This window comes from Panthera pardus, unplaced genomic scaffold (assembly GCF_024362965.1).
Source record: "Panthera pardus isolate Hobbes unplaced genomic scaffold, ASM2436296v1 HiC_scaffold_15, whole genome shotgun sequence".
NCBI classification, from domain to species: Eukaryota; Metazoa; Chordata; class Mammalia; order Carnivora; family Felidae; genus Panthera; species Panthera pardus.
This window is the reverse complement of record NW_026526710.1, coordinates 80,446,816-80,466,344: the sequence shown is the minus strand read 5'-3', so window position 1 is coordinate 80,466,344 and position 19,529 is coordinate 80,446,816. Positions and strand designations below refer to the sequence as shown.

The following is a 19,529-nucleotide window of genomic DNA, read 5'->3' as shown; positions in this document are numbered from 1 at the left end:
CCTTCTCCCGTGGCCATCGTGAACAGCTGTAGCCCACATCTTGCAACCTGTCCTCAGACTTATCGTGGTGAGTTTGCATCTCCAAACTCTTGTCCCCCGAACTCTCTTGCGCACTGGTACCAGCCTGGGCGGGACGACCAGATTCTACAGCTCCATCACCACAGGCAAGTTGGGGGGTCCTTGTCCCAATCTGGCAAGCAATCCAAATTCTGTGAGTGGTTCTTTTGCTTCTCTGGTGCTTGGAGGGAGATGTGTTCCTCCTTGCTGCCCTCCTCCTGTGAATGACCTTCAAAGACTCCTCTTCAATTAATCTTCCAGCCTAATCTTTAGAATTTCATGGTACTGTTCACCCATCAGCCACTGCTCTGGGGCTACAGAACATTTCTGAGACAGCAAGAAAGCCCCATTCTCTGCTCTAGAGTTAATAATTGTTACACAACAATTCAAAGCATGAAATTTTAATATTAGCACTAAATTAATAAGCAGTTCACTAAATATTATTTCGTCCCAGGACCAGAGCCATTGGTCTAATATTAAGCATCAATGAATAAATTCATTCAGAATCTGGCATCTGAGAAACTGACCATATGCTCTGGAGTGTGGAATTTATCACTACTCATCTCAGTTTGAAATCTAGGTTCACACCATTGTTTGAGGTAGTCTGCCTTGTTTTTAACAGTTATATGAAGTGTTAAGGAATTAAACAGAACCAGATATTACCCAGAAAATAATGAGATTTTTCAGTATCATTCTGAATTTTATATTCTTATCTCCAACTTTCCATAATATTGGGATATTGCAGTGGTCAGCCTTCAATTTCAGCAGCTTTAGAAATGGAGCCACACTGAGAAGGCAGATATGTGCACATTTAGACACATCCTGATATCCGTATAATGCAGATATAGCAGGGATGAAACAAAGCATGATTTATACTCATCGAGATGTGAAGAACTCTTCAGAAGTTGTGACTTCATTTTTACCACAGTGCTGAAATTTGTCAAAATGTATTTTATTACAATGTGGCAATAGTAATAAATTCAGGTGCCAGATGCCATCTGCTCAATGGCCACTGTGAATTGGAACCTCTGTGTTTCTCCAATCAGTCGGCAGGACTTAAAACAACAGCCGTATTTTTAAATTCCCCAGCAATTAATTTAATTCCTTCTCCCCTTCCTTCCTTCCTTCCTTCCTTCCTTCCTTCCTTCCTTTTCTCCTCTCCTCTCCTCTCCTCTCCTCTCCTCTCCTCTCCTCTCCTTCCCCTCCCCTCCTCTCTTTTTCTCTTTTCACAAAAAAATGACTGTTGACTGAATATTATCTACATTTCCAAGTAAATCATGTTCACTCTAATAAGTACAGTAAGTCATTTTAAAAATAAAATAAATTCAACTATTATACCTTCCAGAGGTCATCTCTGTTAAAGTAATAGTGTATCTTAACATATAAATAAGTTCACATACAATTGTAATTATACTGAATATAAAGTATTGAACCCTTTGAATTGTACTCACTAGTATAAGAATTTTCAGATGCTATTAAATATTCCTTGGGGACATAGTTTTTAATGAATACATAATATTCCATTGTATAACTATGCCGTATTTTATTTAAAATGATCTACTTAATGAATATTAAATTTATGCCAACTTTTGTCTAATATAAATTAGGCTACAGTAAAATAATCAACTTTTAGCTCAATCTGCTGAATGATTCAGTCATTTCATATTGAGTCATAGAGTTTACTTTATTCTTATATATAAATTTTGAGTCACTTTAATATCCTTAATTATTAACTTACATCGGGCCCTAACATCTGAATCATTATATTAAATGCCATAAACTCTTTCAAGAATGACCGTGCCAAACTGATTTCCAGAATTTCCTTACCGATATATATTCCAATTAAAATATCTATTTTATACATTCATTAATATAAGTGTCCTTTGCCAGAATTTTTTAAAATTGAGTTTACTGTTACTCATGTTGGTTGAGATGATTCTATATACTAGAAATTTTCTCTACCATGTTTACGACAACAACTTCATATTCAGGTTTTCATCCATTTTGTTTATAATATTTACGTAAGCCCAGAAAGTGGAAAGTAGTTTCAAGTTTTCTAAAAAGTCCTTTGTTATTGGAAGAAACTCAATATTCTCCTACATTTTTCGTAGCAATTTTAGCATTTTATTTTTTATATTAACTGGTATACCGAAACATAATGAAATGTTCATATGTCACTTATGATGTCCTCTCAGTTTTGATAAAAGCACATTAAGGCACACAACTTTTCTGCTCTCCAGAATGTTCCCTTATGCCATGCCCCAGAAGCTACCACCAGTCTGATTTCTAACACTGTAGGTTATTTTTGCCTGTTCTGGTAGGTTCTTGTGAGCTAGGAACACCCAGCTTCAGCATATCACTAATTTATTCCCAGTTCGTGGCTTTCCATTTTTATTATTTCCTTTTTAATTATTTTCAGAGTTTATTTATTTATTTTAAGAGAGAGAGAGACAGAGAGAGTGAACCAGGGAGGGGTAGAGAAAGGGGGAGAGAGAAAGAATCCCAAGCAGGTTCCACAGAATCAGTGCAGAGCCCAACACATGGCTTGAACCCACAAACTGTAAGATCATGATCTGAGTCAAAACAGAGAGTGGGATGATTAACTGACTGAGCCACCCAGGTGCACCATCTTTTCAAATTTTTTGATTATGCTTTTTTGGTGACCATAGGTCTAAATTTTGATGAAGCCCAAATTATTTCTTTTTACAGTTTGCTTTCGTTGTTTTATTTAAGAAATGTTGGCCTATCTCAAAGTTCCATTCACGTTAAATTGATATTTGAGTATAGTGTGAGGTGGGGGTTGAGGTTCATGATTTCCCATAGGGATATCCAGTCACTTCACTTATTAAGGAAATTTTCCTTTTCTCATTGCAATGAGCAATGAGCTTGGGAGAAAGGACTTTGGTGTCCTTGTAAAAAATTACTAATCCATATATGTATGGATCATTGTCTTTCTATTCTGTTCCATAGACTTCTTTGTCTATTGTCTGTCTTCATTGCTGTCAGTTGTAGTAAATTCCAAAATTTTCTAGAAAGGGTATCCATTCCAACTTGGTTTTGTCTTTTCAAGACAGTTTGGCTAGTCTTAGACCTTTCTGTTCCAAATGTATTTTGAAACTGTCCCATCAAGTTCTAAGAAAAATGCCTGGCTTCTAGGATTTTTACTGGCATTGTGTCAAATCTATAGGCTAATTTGGAGAGAACTGACTTCTTAACAATACTGACTATTGCAATCATAAACACAGTTTACCATTCCACTTATTTAGATATCTTTTAATTTCTCCCAGCAATATTTAATTTTCAGTGTAGAGGTCTGTTATATACTTTGCCAATTTTATCTCTGAGTATGTGATGGTTTTTGATGATACTGTAAATGATATTTTTTTTTCATTTTGTAATTGCTCATTACTAATATATATGGGTGTATACATATATAATCTCTCTGTAATATTCATACATATACCCATATATACAAATTTTTGCATATTAATTTTTTATCCTGAAACATCACCAAGTTCACTTGGTTATAGCTGTTTTTCTCATCGATTCCTTAGGATTTTCCAGGTACACGACATTAGCTCCTTATTCTTTGCCAATTTTTATGATTTTACTTTATTTTCTTGTCATATTACACAAGTCAGAACTTTAAGTAGAATATGTAGAATACTGAAAACAATTGGTGAGAGAGGATATCTTTGTCTTATTCTCAATCTTATGAGGAAAGCATTCAATATTTTTATCTTAAAAATTATATTTTCTGAATGATTTCATTGATGTCCTTCATCAGTTTGAGAAAGTCCCCTTCTATTCCTACATTTTCTGAGAGTTGTTTTCACAAATGAATATTGTATTTTATCAAATGCTTTTTAAGCATCAATTATAATAATCATATAATTTATTAATATAGTGAAACATTGATTGATTTTGGGAAATGTTTGCATTTCTGGCACATACCAATTTTGATCACAGTGTATTATCTTATAACACTTTAGTATTCCTTTTCTAATTTTTAGAAGGATTTGTACTTATATGCATGAAAGATACTTGTCTGCAATTTTCTTTTCTTATATTGACTTTGCCTGGTTTTAGCATCTGGGTTACAGTAGCCTCATAAAATGAGTTGTGGAATAATCAGTCCTCTGTTTTCTGAAGAAGTCTGCATAGGACTTGTATTTCTTCTCCTTTAAATGCTGAATAGACTTCAACATTGCAACTATGTGGGACTAGGGGTTGTGTATAGGAAGTTGTATAATAATAACTTTAATTCTTTAATTGATGTCAGGCTCTTTAGATTTTCTATTTTTTCTTGAGTCAGTTTGGTAATTTGAATCTCTGTTAAGTGGTTCAAAATTAGATTATTTTTAACCCAACATGAGAAAGGCTACATTTTATCTAATTTTATTTTTAAAGTTTTTAAAAAATATCTATTTATTTATTTATTTATTTATTTATTTATTTATTTATTTATTCATTTATTTATTCGAGACAAATAAAGAGAGAGAGAGAGAGAGAGAGAGAGAGAGAGGGTGTGAGTGGGGGAGGGGCAGAGAGAAAGGGAGACACAGAATCTGAAACAGACTCCAAGCTCTGAGCTGTCAGCACAGAGCTGGAAACAGGGCTTGAACCCACCAATTGCAAGATCATGACCTGAGCCGAAGTCGGACAATCAACCAACTGAGCCACCCAGGTGCCCCTATTGTTAAAGTTTTTATTTATTTATTTTTAGAGGGAGAGAGTGAGAGCAAGTAGGAAGGAGCAGAGAGAGAGACAGAGAAAGAGAGAGAGACAGAGAGAGAATCCTAAGCAGGCTCCCCACTGCCAGCATGGAGCCCAAGGTGAGGCTCAAACTCATGAGTTGTGAGATCATGACCACCACTGAAATCAAGAGTCAGATACTTAACTGACTGAGTCACCCAGATGCCCCAAAAGGCTACATTTTAATAAAAAGTAACTTGTTAAAATTTATTATCAACTTATTGTCAAATTATTAATGCTTTATTTATATGGCCTTGTTTTATTTTGTATCGTTCCTAACCATTTCCTTTATTATTTTAAAAATATTTTTATCCAGTGATGTTCAAAGATTTAAATTATATATTAGATTTTATTTATGAATGCTATAATCAGAGATAATATTACTTTTTTACTTATGGCAGATGGAAATTAAAAACATTTCCCACAACACTTTTCCCTCCAGTTTTAACATCTGTTTTAATCTGAGCATTGGGAAAGATACTGTGACTACTGGAATTTTAAGTTGTGCTCAAAGAAAAATGTAGAGCTTTACAAAATCTATTAAGAAAGCAAAAAGCTGAAAATTAATGATCAAATATCCATTTCAAGAGATTTGAAAAAGAAGCTGCAAATAAACCCTAAACTGTGGAGCAACTCCTATGGCATGAGAGCAGAGATTAATACAATTTAAAACAATGAAAAGAGGTCTCCCAAATAGGTACATCTCTGATGATGCCGATTAAGAAAAAAAAAAAAGCCAAACGTAACTTATATGAAGTAAAAAGGGACTATCATTACAGTGTGGGCAGGTATTAAGAAGATGATTTAAGGATGTTGTGATTCAACTTATTCCAATAATTCTGAAACTTTGCAAGGAATGACTAAATCATAAAATCACTGGCAGATTCTTTTGAAGCTAATTATAATCAAGTTTATACCCAAGTTTTCAAATTTTAGTGCACATTAGGGTCACTGAGTTTGTTAAAATATAGACATGGGGCCAACATACCTTTGTCAGTATGGGTGGGGACCCAGAATTTTCTTGCTTACAATCCACCTGATATGAATGTGATGGAGATGCTCACTGGTGTCCCAGATACATACTGAGTTTCCTGCCAAGCACCTGGTTCCCATGCTGGGTTTTACTTAACCCTCACAACAATCCTATGAGACACATACTATCATGATCATTTTCAAGAGTAGGAAGCTGAGATTTAGAGAATTTCTGTAACTTGATCCTGGCCCCAGAACTTAGAAGTGGAATAGAACTCAATGATACACTGAATTTTCTTGGCTACTTTTGTTGATCAGGTTCCATGTTGGACTTTCACACTCTATGCTACTTTGTTTTACTGTGACAGGAAAAAGAAATGGTTCATTAAAACTTGACTCTATCAAAAAGTGAAAACCTTTCCTTTTGGGTGTGTACGTTTGTGTTTGTTTCCTGTCAAAGGAAGATTCATTTAATCTAATCTGTGGTCAAAGTTCAATCTTGGAGTGTCCTTGCCTCTTCATCTAGGCTGGATTGACAGTCACAGGAGTCCACGGAGGAAATGGGAGTCCCCTTATCTGGTTTGTATATATCCACATGCGCGTGAAGTCCCATGACTCTACTTTCCTGTGATATGGCATCTTCTGCTCCCAGATCCTGTCAGAAGTCCAGTGTGGGCCCGCGGGAACTCGGGCACCCCTCCAGGCCACAATGAGTTTTGAGACAAGACTCTCTCTGTCTTCTTACACCTCTCTGGGCTCTGCTGACATCTCCCCACTATTCTTCCCATGCCTCTCATGAAGCCTAATATGGAAAATCAAATCCTAGCATTTACTCTTGAAGAAATATCCAATTGATATGCGGAGACATAAACATGTATCTCTGTCTACCCACACTCCCAGGGAAAGGGGGCAGGCAAGGCATTTACTTCTTCCTCACCATAAAACTTATTTTCAAAGTCACAAAACTTATTTTCTTCTGGCCTGCGGCTGGGAGATACCAGTAATTCTGGACTCATCATTCTCCCCTCAAAAGCTTCCTCTGTCACGTAACTACAAATGTTTTTGAAATTTGCATCTTTGTTCTCTGTGTGTACAGGGAATGTTTCCAGGGCCTAGGAAACAGGACAGAACTATCTTGGTGTCTCCATAGAGCAAGCATCTCACTTTGCAATGACGTGGTTATGATCTGACAAATGGATCATTGTGCTGAGGCAATGTGGTGCAGAAGCACCATAGAGCATCCTTAGTTCCCCTGAAGCACTTATTGCAAAACGAGGCAGAAACACATATGGCGTTGGCCTTTATTCCCTTGTAGTGCACGTCGAGGACCGCCAAATGGGGAAAGTGGTAGTTGTAACCAGGCTTGTTAATTATATACAGTGTTTCTATCCATCCAATAGTGAAATTAAAGCAATGCAGCACGAGGCTAGGCAAACAGTGTGGCCACTGCCGGATTTGGTATCGCATTCAGGAATGTCGTCTTATCCCTTCTGGGGTGGCTCTTCCCATCACATTCGCCTTTCAGTTATAGATCGATAGTCACCTCTGCTGGCTATACTGGCATTTTCAAATGTATTTCATTTATTGTAAGTTCCACATGTTACACGTAGAAAGAGACACATAGGTAAACCAAGCTTGGGAAATGTTACAATATACAAAGTCAAACAAGATCTTTATTATAGAGCATCTCAAGCTTTGCTCCGTGAACGTATATTGTGAACGTCATACAGACTTGGTATTAGTTTCCCTGGGCTGCCGTAGCAAAGTACCAGAAACTGGGTGGCTTAAGACATAAATTTAATATCTCATAGTTGTGGAGGCTATAAATCTGAAATCAAGGTGTTGGCAGCTCTAGGGGGTAGAATCCTTCTCACTTCCAGCTCCTGGTGTTTTGTGGCAATCTTTGATCTCCCTTGGCTTGTGGATGCATCGTGCCGGTTACATGACTGTCTTCTTGCGTCTTCGCATCATCTTCCCTCTGTGCACATCTGTCCTCGTCCAAATTTCATCTTTTTATAAGGATATATTGTAGGTCCTATGGGATTAGGGTTTATTTTAATGACCTCATCTGAGTTCGGTTATCTTTGTAAAGTCCCTGTTCCTAATAAGGTCACGTTATAAGGTACTGAGGGCTAGGACTTCGATATATCTTATTTAGGGGAGAGGGCAATTCAATCCACCACAGTGTTATATAGTAGTAGAATTTCCTGGAACTCATTTTGGGAAATACTAGGGTATGTGGATGGCATTTTAGAAGTTCAAACATAAGTATGTCTAGGTTCTTTTCCCCATGCAAAAGTTGGTTTTGCTCAGGGTTATTCTATGGACAAAAAAATAAAATAAAATAAACTTGGAAAACTTTTCATTGCTGGTTATAAATAATATGTATAAGAGTGAATATGATATTCCAGATCACTTTTTAAAATTTTTTTTAATGTTTATTTATTTCTAAGACAGAGAGAGACAGAGCATGAGCAACAGAGGGGCAGAGAGAGAGAGGGAGACACAGAATCCCAAGCAGGCTCCAGGCTCTGAGCTGTCAGCACACAGCCCGACGTGGGGCTCGAACTCACAGACTGCGAGATTATGACCTGAGCCGAAGTCAGTCGCTCAACCCACTGAGCCACCCAGGCACCCCCCAGATAACTTCTGAAAAATTGGGGAAAGACTCTTAAAATAGGGAGAAGTGTATTGTTACTGTGGTCATTGCTTTGTCATTAACTGGTCGTTTTCCACATGAGAAAAGTCCTGTAAATAAATATTGGCTTTAATGATTGATGGGCATTAAGAATTTCAGACTTGCCTGGCTGATAAAGCTTGTCTGGGGGTATAAAAAATTAGTTAAAAAAAAAAGAAGGTATGATCATACCTATACCACAGCATTTTCCTTTTATTTTTATTTTGGCATGTACTTACTATACTTCAGGTGGAAGATTGGATAATTTTTTTCTCAGTTCACTTCCTCTCCATATTAGATCGTAGGTTCTAACTCATGGCACGGCCTCACAGGTGGAGTGTCCTGCTGGCCTCCTGACTTGGGTTGAGCCACAGGACTTGCTCTGGCCAGTGGAATATCCGTGGACATGACACGTTCAGAGGCTTAATTCGTGTGGCAGCTTTCGGCTTTCTTTCTCGCCCTATTGTTTTTTGTTTTGAGAACGTGCCTTGGGTCGCCATTAGTGTAAGGAGGATAAGAGACATATGGAAAAGACATGGCCACCGCGTGAAGCCTGGAACCGACCTCAGCAGCAGCCCGCCTAAGTCAGCACAATCCTAGCCAACCCACCTGTACGTGAACGATAAAGATACACTTCCAGGTCCATGCTATTGACATTCTGCGCAGCCAGTAACACAGTATTATTTTGAAAAGCAATGATCGATGCACCTTGTTTATAGGTTTGTCCCCCCTCACTACTCTGTGAGCTTCTTAAAAGTAATGACCGTATTTTATATAATTCTACATTTCCTCAGCTTGGTTCTTGCATTTCATAGCCTCCGAAATGTCTGGTGGGTGAATACTGAACGACTAACTGACATACAAGCATGTCTGAGTGGAATATAAGAAGCACAGTCACTATGGCAACCCAGGTAAACAATTTAGCAACAACACTGGAATACTGCTTTGCTTCTGGGGGAAGGTTATACATATTCTTAGGCTAAAAGTAAAAGTTTGTACCAATTCTGGTCCATTCGTAAGCAGGAACCCTAGTTTCTACATAAAATCGAACCTTCAGATCTGACTCCACATTAATAGATGGCAAAGTCTAAGGTCGCTCTTCCATTTTGTTCCTGATGGCGATCTCTTGCCTCACTGAGTCCACTTTCAACAACAACTGCAGGAACTTCCCACAAGTGCGTTGCTTCTTGTTTATGATGCTTGCTTCTGCTATAAAGGATTAATACATAACATCTGTCTTCTAGAATTGCTATTATGTATAGCGAATCCTTTATAAATAACCATTATTCTAACACCATACATTCTAAGGTCAGTGTAGGCAATCTTAAATAGAACCAAAAGACACGAAGATTCTAGAAGTCATAAGAATTTAAGGCTCAAAATGTCTACTTAATATGGACTTTCTTGAGGCAGTGTTATCTGAAATCTGAGAATGAGTGAGTGTGTGTGTGTGTGTGTGTGTGTGTTTACTTTCCCCTACACCACGTGGGATTCTGAGTCGATATGAAAACAGCTGACAGCACTAGATAAAGATGATTATAGCAAAGAATTTAATCAATAACCACTTTTATCTCCTCAACACACATTACACCTTTAAAAATTATTTGCACAAATGTTTATTCTTAGCTAGTCTCAGAGTAAATAAGGCCGTGCTGTGTGAAAAGTCAGAAAAACATTAGAGGAGAAGAAGCAGTTCTGAGTGTCAAAAGAAAAATGCTGTGGTCAAGACTGAGGAGTGAATCTTCCCTTGATGATAGGATACCACAGGATCACCACCGGCCACAATAATGTCATTTCTGACATCAATTCTGGAGGCATATGTATCTCATCTCTTTGGAGACATTTCAAGTTAAATCCAAGCACATTATTGATAAAATAGTAAAATGATGTCTCTGATGAAAAATAAATTGTATAATTTAGTACTAAAATGCCTTAGGAAGGAAACCTAAATCTTTAATGACAAATCGTTCAAATCTGTACATATTAATGTCCTCAAACATGTATTAGGAAAGGAAGAAAATTTTGTTTATTTTAGGAAGTGTTAAATGCTTGAAGAGTCTGGAATAGGGATTGTAAACCATGAAAGGACATTTTTTTTAAGTTTATTTATTTTGAGAGAAAGAGACAGCATGTGTGTGCAAGCAAGCAGGGGAGAGGGGTGGCCAGAGAGTGAGAAAGGGAGAGAGAGAGAAAGAAAGAGAGAGAGAGAGAGAGAGAGAGAGAGAACCCCAAGCAGTCTCCATGCTGTCAGCACAGAGCCCAACATGGGGCTCAAAGTCACAATCTGTGAGATCATGATCTGAGCTGAAATCTAGAGTCAGATGCTTATCGACTGAGCCAACCAGGTGCCCTGAAGGGACATTTTTATTTTATTTGTTTTATGTTTGTTTGTTTGTTTGTTTAGAGAGAGAGAGAGAGAGAGGATGAGAATGAGCCCGGAGGGGCAGAGACAGAGCGGGGACAGAGGATCCGAAGCAGGTTCTGTGTTGTCAGCGCAGGGCTCAATGTGGGGCTCCAACTCATAAACCATGAGATGATGACCTGAGCCTAAGTCAGACGCTTAATCAACTGAGCCACTGAGACACCCCCCGAAAGGGCAGTTTTAAAAAAGATTATTTTAAAAAGACTTTATTAGCTAGCTAAAACAATAAATACTTCCCCACACATAGTGAAATAAACACATGCATTGTCTTAAGAATACGTGTGTCCTGAACAATCTTGGGGCCCAAGGGAGGGGGTTGAAGTTGGCTGAGGAGCATTCTTTGTCTTTACCATGATAACTACTGGTATTTATTTCAAGGGGATCCTAAAATGGAATTAGCATATTATCATATTTGTAGGAAAGTCTGTTGATTAGGAAGTGAGAAAATCAGGGTATTCAAGTAACGAACTGTCAATCTGTGTGTGTGTGCGTGTGTGCGTGTGTGTGTATGTGTGTGTTTCTCTCCCAGGAAGCAAGTGTGTGTGTATGTGTGTGTATGCATGTGTGTCTCCTGGAATTTTTTGAGCTAGTAATAGTAGAGCCTGTAATCCTGATATTCTGTCAAGATTTATGCTTTTCATCTTCTCTTGTGGTATGAATGACTATTTAAAAAAGTTTTAGCTAGCCCTCAATGGGCCAAGAACAGAGGAAAGGTGTTATTATCTAAACTTGAGACACTTTAAAGGAAGGACATGTAGGCTTGAGCCTAGAGCAGTGGCCATGTCTATGGCCTTGGGACTCAAAAAGAAAGTCATCCATGTGGAAGGTGATTTCTAGAAAAAGAAGACCTTTCCATCCATGAAGCTTCCTTTTAGAGTTGAACCCTAAAGAGTCTCAGTGACCATGAGAATGTATGTGTGTGTGTGTGTGTGTGTGTGTGTGTGTGTGTGTGCTTAAGGAAGATTGCCGATTTCCTTATAGGGTATCACATACTTAGGAGGTCATTTAAAAGAACCAAATACTACCCTCTCTAACTAAATAATTGCTTATAAATTTCTAAAATGTATTTTTAAAAGCACGTGTTTCCCTTTGTATGAAGTTCAGCTTATTGAACAAAATAAAACTAAGAAACCCACTTAAGGCATTGAATGTTACTATGATTTCAATTCTTCAGTAAACACAGGAATTCTTTTTGATTTCTTTGTTTTTACTTGTACTTAAAAATACTTGTGCCTCTTTAAAATCGGATTAAGAATGAGAGTTAGTCTTTATTTTACATCACCTCGTTAAACCATCATGATTTCATTTTCACTCATTAGGAAACTAAAATCAGAAGTGTTAGTAACCTGTCTGAGCTCAGTAAAGGGTGTAGCCCGCATTCGACCATGGCCTGAGAAGTACACTTGGAAAGCTGTGACTGCTTGTGCTATATATCTCTGCAAATTACTCTGACATTATCATGAAATTAACAATAAAATCATAATAAGCCAAAGAAGCATATATCCACTATCTTCAATGGAAACCATATACAACCCCAAATCTTTATTTTAAATTTTTTTAACGTTTTATTTATTTTTGAGACAGAGAGAGAGAGCATGAACGGGGGAGGGGCAGAGAGAGAGGGAGACACAGAATCGGAAGCAGGCTCCAGGCTCTGAGCCATCAGCCCAGAGTCCGACACGGGGCTCGAACTCACGGACCGCGAGATCGTGACCTGAGCTGAAGTCGGATGCTTAACCGACTGAGCCACCCAGGCGCCCCCAACCCCAAATCTTTAAAGTAAAAGCATGCAACTCACACGAAATGAACCACCAGTGGTGCTCCCACCCACAGGGCCTAATTTAGTCGCTTTCTCCATAGTTCCTTTATGTAGTACTTGATGAATGTTTATTAGTAAGAATTTTTTCTTTCTTTCCTTAAATGGTAGATGAACACCATGCTTTAAGTAGCACAGTGTGGATGTTGTGTATGTAGCTCAAGCTCTCAGGAAACCGATCAGGGAGACGAAATAAATCCAAGATAGTGTGGGAGAGAAACTGGAATATGAATTGGAAGCTGGAAGAGGGGCTGCAGAAACGCCTCTGTAGCTTCCTGAAAACCACCAGCACAGGCAAAAGTGTTGTGCCCACATATGTTCTTGGCCAATTAACAGGAGAAATCCATCTTTTCAGGTTAGCAACAAACAATAAATAATGGTTTTTAATGGGCTGCAAAGACAGTGATGGCTGTGAGCATATTATCAGTCATAAGATCATGATCACTAAGTGCTATCCTGTGCACTTGTACCTGTGCTACCTAATTTATAAACCACAGATCATTCCAGAATTTCTTTTTTCTAAGGTTTATTTATTTATTTTGGGTGGGAGGGGCAGAGAGAGAGGGAAAGCCCGCAGAGTCTGACACGGCGTTTGATCTCACAAACACGAGATCATGACCTGAGCCGAAATCAAGAGTCAGATGCTCAACCGACTGAGCCACCCAGGTGCCTCTACAGAATTTCTTTTTAATAATTAGTGTCACATTTCACCAAGTATCTCAAGCTTTTTCAAAAACACTATCAAAAATTAGCAACATTGAAAAGTTTCTATTTTCACACTATGAGGTCATCTAGTGATGATTATAATTATTTTTAGAAATGAAGAAAGAGGAGAACATTACATTATCCCAATTTCATTATTTAGAGGTGGTAGTCAAGAACATGCAGGGGCACCTGGTTGGGTCAGTTGGTTGAGCGCCGACTTTGGCTTGGGTCATGATTTCACAGTTTGTAAGTTCGAGCCCTGGGTCAGGCTCGCTGCTGTCAGCACAAAGCCCGATTCGGATCCTCTGTTCCCCTCTTCCTCTGCCCCTCCCCCCAACCTCTCTCAAAAATAAATACAGAATTAAAAAAAAAGAACATGCAGTATAGATTCTTAAGAGACATCAAGAAATGCCTGTTAGGTTAGAGAACAGTGTAGTTAAGTAAGCAATGTGTATCACATAAACCTCAATTTTGTAATGCCTTATATTTCATCCACTGTACCTACACATTTTCAGTATGCTATGGACTGAATTGTGCGTCCCTAAAATTCCTGTTGAAGCTCTAACCTCCAAGATGAGAGTATTTAGAGACGGAATCTTTAGAAGTAATTAAGTTTAGATGAGCTCATGAAGGAGCCCCCCACGATGAGATTAGTACCCTGATAAGGAAAGTCCTGAGAGACCTTTCTCTTTCTCTCCCCCTTAGCCATAAGGGGGCACAGCAAGAAGATGGCTGTCTGCAAGTCTAACATAGGATCCTCACAGGAAACTGACCCCTCATCTTGGATTTCTAGCCTCCAGAACTCTAATTAATTCCTGTCGTTGAAGCCACCCAGTCTATGGCAGCCTCAGCTAAGACATGGTGTTAGCCAAAGTCCCTACAATCTATTGATAAGTAGCAAGATAAACCCATTTGTTAACAGACTCAAAACCTACAACGACTCTCAGAGGAGATAATATGGAAATGTTGTACATTCAAAAGCTAATATATATTGAGTTATTTATTAGTTACTTATTTCAATACATCACAATGGCACAGAGCCACAAGTCAGGACGCCTGGGTTGTGCCTTAGTATTTTCTCCCAGTTGCCAGGCAACTTGGGAAAGCCTCTTACCAGCTCGGGTGGATCAGTGTCCTTTCCTCGAATAATGATTGGTCTGAAAGATTCCTGAGGCCCTTTCCAGTCTCAGAGCTTGACAACCATGAGTGCACTTTAAATAACGGAAGGCCACTCACACTTACCATTCTGCTCTCTCTGTACTCCAGCTGCCAGAAGATCAGGCTCCCCAAGGCTGATGTCGTTCAGCCGTGTCCCCAGACACTCCATGCAGAGATGTTTGCACCATTCTTCAGCCTCCAGCTCTGAAAATGAGCACACACCATCAAAGTCAGAGAGCGCTTCACAGGGACGACACAAGAAGGCTATTTCCTGAACCATTTCCCTGGGTAGGTGGGAAGAGTTCAAACTCTGCCTTAAGAAAACAAAACAAAAGCTATATTCAAGGAGTGAAAAAAAAATCCCCACAGTTATTTCCCATGGGCTGACATGACAACATTATAAAGTGGTTTTAAATTATTTCAATGTACTTTCTCTTACTTACAAATAACAGTCAGAATATTTATTGTCTAGCATATATACATATGTATATATATCAATTTTATTAAAATCTAAGCTAGTTAACATACAGTGCAGTAATGGTTTCAGGAGTAGAATTTAGTGATTCATTACTTATATATAACCTCCAGGGCTCATCCCAACAAGTGCCTTCCTTAATGTCCATCCCCCATTTAGCCCTTTCCCCCACTCTACTCCCCTCCAGCAGCCCTCAAGTTTGTTCTCTGTGTTTAAGAGTCTCTTACGGTTTGCCTCCCTGTCTGTTGTTATTTTATTTTTCCTTCCCTTCCCTTATGTTCATCTGTTTTGTTTCTTAAATTCCACATATGAGTGAAATCATAGGATATTTATCTTTAAGATTGATTTAGTTTTTGGAGGGGGAGTACTTAGAAAACTTAATTAAATATAAAATAAAAATATATAAATGAATCTTTGAAAAATGTCAGATTAAAATAAACAAGAAGATGCTTTCCTGAAAGTGACTTAGATCTGCATGGGTTGAAGGTCTGATCCTTCATTCTGAACTGCAATGAATCAAAGATCAGCACAAGAATGTGAAAGCTTCTCTTTTGTAAACATCAAAAATTGTCCATCTTTGAAATAAAAATGGGACAGGATATTCAAAGTAACTTTCCCTTTTGGAAAACTCCAATTTATCTAAGATATTGGTTATCTTCCAACTTCTTTATATTTGCAAGCTTCTTCTTTGCTTGAAACATTAGAACATCTTACACCTACACAGAATCTTATAGTATCTAACACTTTCACAAACATCAGTGAATTTGATTCTTATATAAGCCCTGTGTGGGTGAGGTGGGTAAGGGTTAGTGTCGCACCTGGGTCCCATATCACTGGTTGGCACCAAGATAGAACTGAAGCCCGGATCTTGTAGATACTATAATATGAAGAACTTGAGAATGGCTATGAGATTTAAAATTTGGGGCCAAGCCCCAAAATCGCTGCACAGAAATTGGGTGGGAACTTTCCATCGACACCTGCCTGGAGAAATTTTTGACTTTTCCATGTAGCATAAATCTGCACTAGAGCAGTTTAATATAGATTGCCTTCAAATCTGTTAGTCTCCGCAGATGACATTCCAACCTTTGCCTTGGCATTTTAAACTCCCCTAAAAAGTTACCTGTGACAGGTTTTCTTGACTCCAGGGGTTTGAATACCAACCGCTGTGCTCAACGGTCAACACCATCAAACCTGGGTGATGTTTCCTTCTTGTGCTTAGTCACTCTGCCTTAGCATCACAAACAGGTTTGATCAATGAGATGTCAGGCCAAATTTGTCATTTAGTTTTAGCTTTATCAAGACCACAAAATATTGTTAGAAAATAAAAAGAGCATGTAGTCTTGCACAGGGTACCGTTCTGATGAAAATAACAGTTCCCATGCTCTAGTCATGAAAGGTGTTTTCTTTTTTTATCTTTTTTAAAGTGTATTTATTCTGGGAGAAAGAAAGAGAAGACAGGGGGAGGGGCAGAGAGAGAGAGGGAGATAGAATATCCCAAGCAGGCTCTGCACTGTCAGTGTGGAGCCCGATGTGGGGCTTGAACTCATGAAGCTGTAAGATCATGACCTGAGCTGAAATCAAGAGTTGGACGCTTAACCCCCTGAGCCACGCAGACACCCCAGGTGTTTCCTTTACATAAGGTATGCTTTGTATATGTCAGGGACCATCCTCTCAGCAGTTCTACATGCCATCTACTAAGTCACAGAGGAAGTAGATCCTCTTGTGACCCTGACCTCTTGCTCAGGTGGAATTCAGAGGCTGGGTATTGCTGTTTAGGCATCTCCTCAGGAACCTAGAAAATAATCCTTCCCAGTCACAAGGGCGCTAATGAAAAAAAAAAAAGGCACTTGCTGAGGCTCATAGCTTTCCAAAAACAAAGTTTTTTTTCTAGTGAGGGAATTGCCAGCATTCCTGAAAAAAAAATTATAGAAGCAGCAACAGCATGTACTGGAAATGATTTTCATCAGACAGATGAGATTTGATTTGTAAAGTTTATAAATGTTTTGAAAACTTTTCTAACAATAAACCAAAATCTTAAGCCAATTTCTCTATGTCTCTAGAAATCCTTAACATTTCTGTTAAGGGAGACAATAGGACTATTTTCTTTCCCTTTTTACACTTTTATATCTTGAATATATCCCAGGACTCCACAATTTTAATTCATCAGTAAAATCACATGCAATTAACATCGGCATGATTCTACCTGATCCTATCTCCGGTACTCCACAGATGGAGTTGAGGATACCTAGTATGCTGTTTGGGATAAAAATAAAAATGTTAAATATGACAAACACCTTTGTGCCAGTGTTCCCTTTAAATACTAAGTCAGTGCATGCCCAGAGGTTAAAGAAATGTGTTATTCATTTCTGTTAGCTTTTTTTTTCTTTGTCCTAGGATTTAATAAGACAAAGAAAACAACCATAGAGTAAAGGGCTTCTATGAGGCTAAAACTCTTCTCTCAAGTAGAATTCAATGTGGCATCTCTGTAAGAACCAGGGAGGTCTTGCAGGACAGAAATGGGAGGCATTCATGGGCTTCTGCCAGCAGGTAAAGATGTCTTTTGTGTCGAATCCTAAGAATTGCAATGCTTCAGCATTTTATTTTATTAAAAAAAATTTTTTTTGTAATGTTTATTTTTGAGAGAGAGAGACAGAGTGTGAGCAGGGGAGGGGCAGGGAGAGAGGGAGACACAGAATCTGAAGCAGTTTCCAGGCTCCGAGCTGTCAGCACAGAGCCCAAAATGGGGCTTGAACTCACGGACCGCGAGATCATGACCTGAGCCAAAGTTGACGCTCAACCAACTGAGCCACCCAGGCGCCCCTGCTTCAGCATTTTAATAGTGTAGTAGCACATAGGAGTAGAAACAGTAAAAGTAATAGAGTACATATCACATTAAAAACAACTATAAACCATTTCAGAAAGAGAGAAACAGAGAGGGAGAAGGAAGGAGAGAGAGAGAGAGAGAGACACCCTTGAAATTCAGGTATCAGGAAAAGTTCACTTTTTTTTCTAACAGACATTTACTATGAACTCACTAGAAGCCCGGCACGGTGCTGGGTTGCATGAAAAACACAGTCTCTGTTGTGTGTGATTCTAGAGTCTGGAAGTGAGGGGGCAGGTGCATCCAGTACGTGGTGCCCCGCAGGGCTGCTGGCTTGGCCCGTAGGACCCAAGAGCTGTGGCAAAGGCTGAGCAACTTGGCAATAATCTGATCAGGGACCTGCAGGGCTAGCACAAAGAAGGGGAGGGCGTGTGTGCATGTCAGTGTGTGTGTCAGTGTGTGTGTGACGGTATATGTGTGAATGTGTGCTTGCCAGTGTGGGGTATCTGTGAGTGCATACCTGTGTGTGTCAGCGGGTGTGAGTCTGTGACTGTATTCGAGTGTGTGTGTTTCACGGTGTGTTAGTGTGGAGGGGGTTCGTGACAGTACGTAAGTGTGAAGGTGTGTCAGTGTATGCGTGAGGCTACGTGTCTGCATGTGAGGTTGTGTGCCAGCGCGCACGTGAGTGTGTGAAGGCGTGTGTGAGTGTGTGAACGTGTTTGGGGAGTGTGCTGGAGGAACCGGGCTGGGCTGAGGAGGGTGGCCAGGGGCGGAGATGGAAAGGAGTCTCTGGGCCGTGGGAGTGACATCTCCGACGGCCCTGAGGTCATGCAGTAAACGCTGAGAGACAGCGCTCTGTCGCCTCTCTTCATGCTTTGGTAGTACAGGAGCGCCCCCCAGAGGCATGGGTTCAGTTACCCAAACATGGCCGAGAGCAGAGGACCCTCCTCTGACAGGGCGCCAGAAAGTCAGTAGTGGCCTAGCACCACGTCCCAACGCCTACGTCGCTCACTGCCATTTTATCATCTCACATCATCACAAGAAGAAGGCGAATACAGGACGAGGTCCTGGGCGAGAGACCCCATGCCCATGACTTTTATTACAGTATATTGTTATAATGGTTCTACTTTATTATTATCATTGTTGTTAATCTTGTAGTGTGCCTAATTTGTAAAGAAAACCTTATCATCGGTATGATTGTACAGGACAAAACACAGTCTAATAGGGTTTGGTTCTCTTCCTGGTTTTAGGCATCCACTGGCGTCTTAGACGTACTCCCCCCAATGGATTGTTGGGGGGACTACTGTGCTATTTAGTTCAATTAGATCAGCCCCAAACCTTTATCTCAAACGTATTAAGCCTTAGAGTCTGCACACTTGATCTAATAGTTTTGCTCCAGATAAGCTGAATTTAAGTATTATACAAGCCTTTATTATTTTTTTAATCTGTTTTTGATAGTCACCTTTCAAATAATTACACCTATACTTTTTATTTGTTTGTCCTTAGGAAAACTATGTATTGACGTCCTTTAATCTTCTACGGTGTGTTAGTTTATTTCATCCCATTATTATTTAACTAGTGTTTTCCTCTGAATTATCTTCCATTTTTTACCGTCCTCTATTTTATTTTTGTGGAACAAAGGCGATTAAATACAAATGCAATAATCTGAAC

The 19,529-nt window shown here is 39.2% G+C and overlaps 1 protein-coding gene across 1 annotated transcript in view; it reads right to left on the bottom strand.

The window, feature by feature from the left end:
* The window catches only part of DOK6 (docking protein 6), a 364,564-nt gene that overhangs the window by 146,966 nt on the left and 198,069 nt on the right, over positions 1-19,529 (bottom strand). Inside the window, exon 4 of the mRNA XM_019432554.2 lies at positions 14,647-14,766. Coding sequence (XP_019288099.1) covers positions 14,647-14,766 — 120 coding nt within the window. The remainder of the gene's footprint in view (positions 1-14,646; positions 14,767-19,529) is intronic.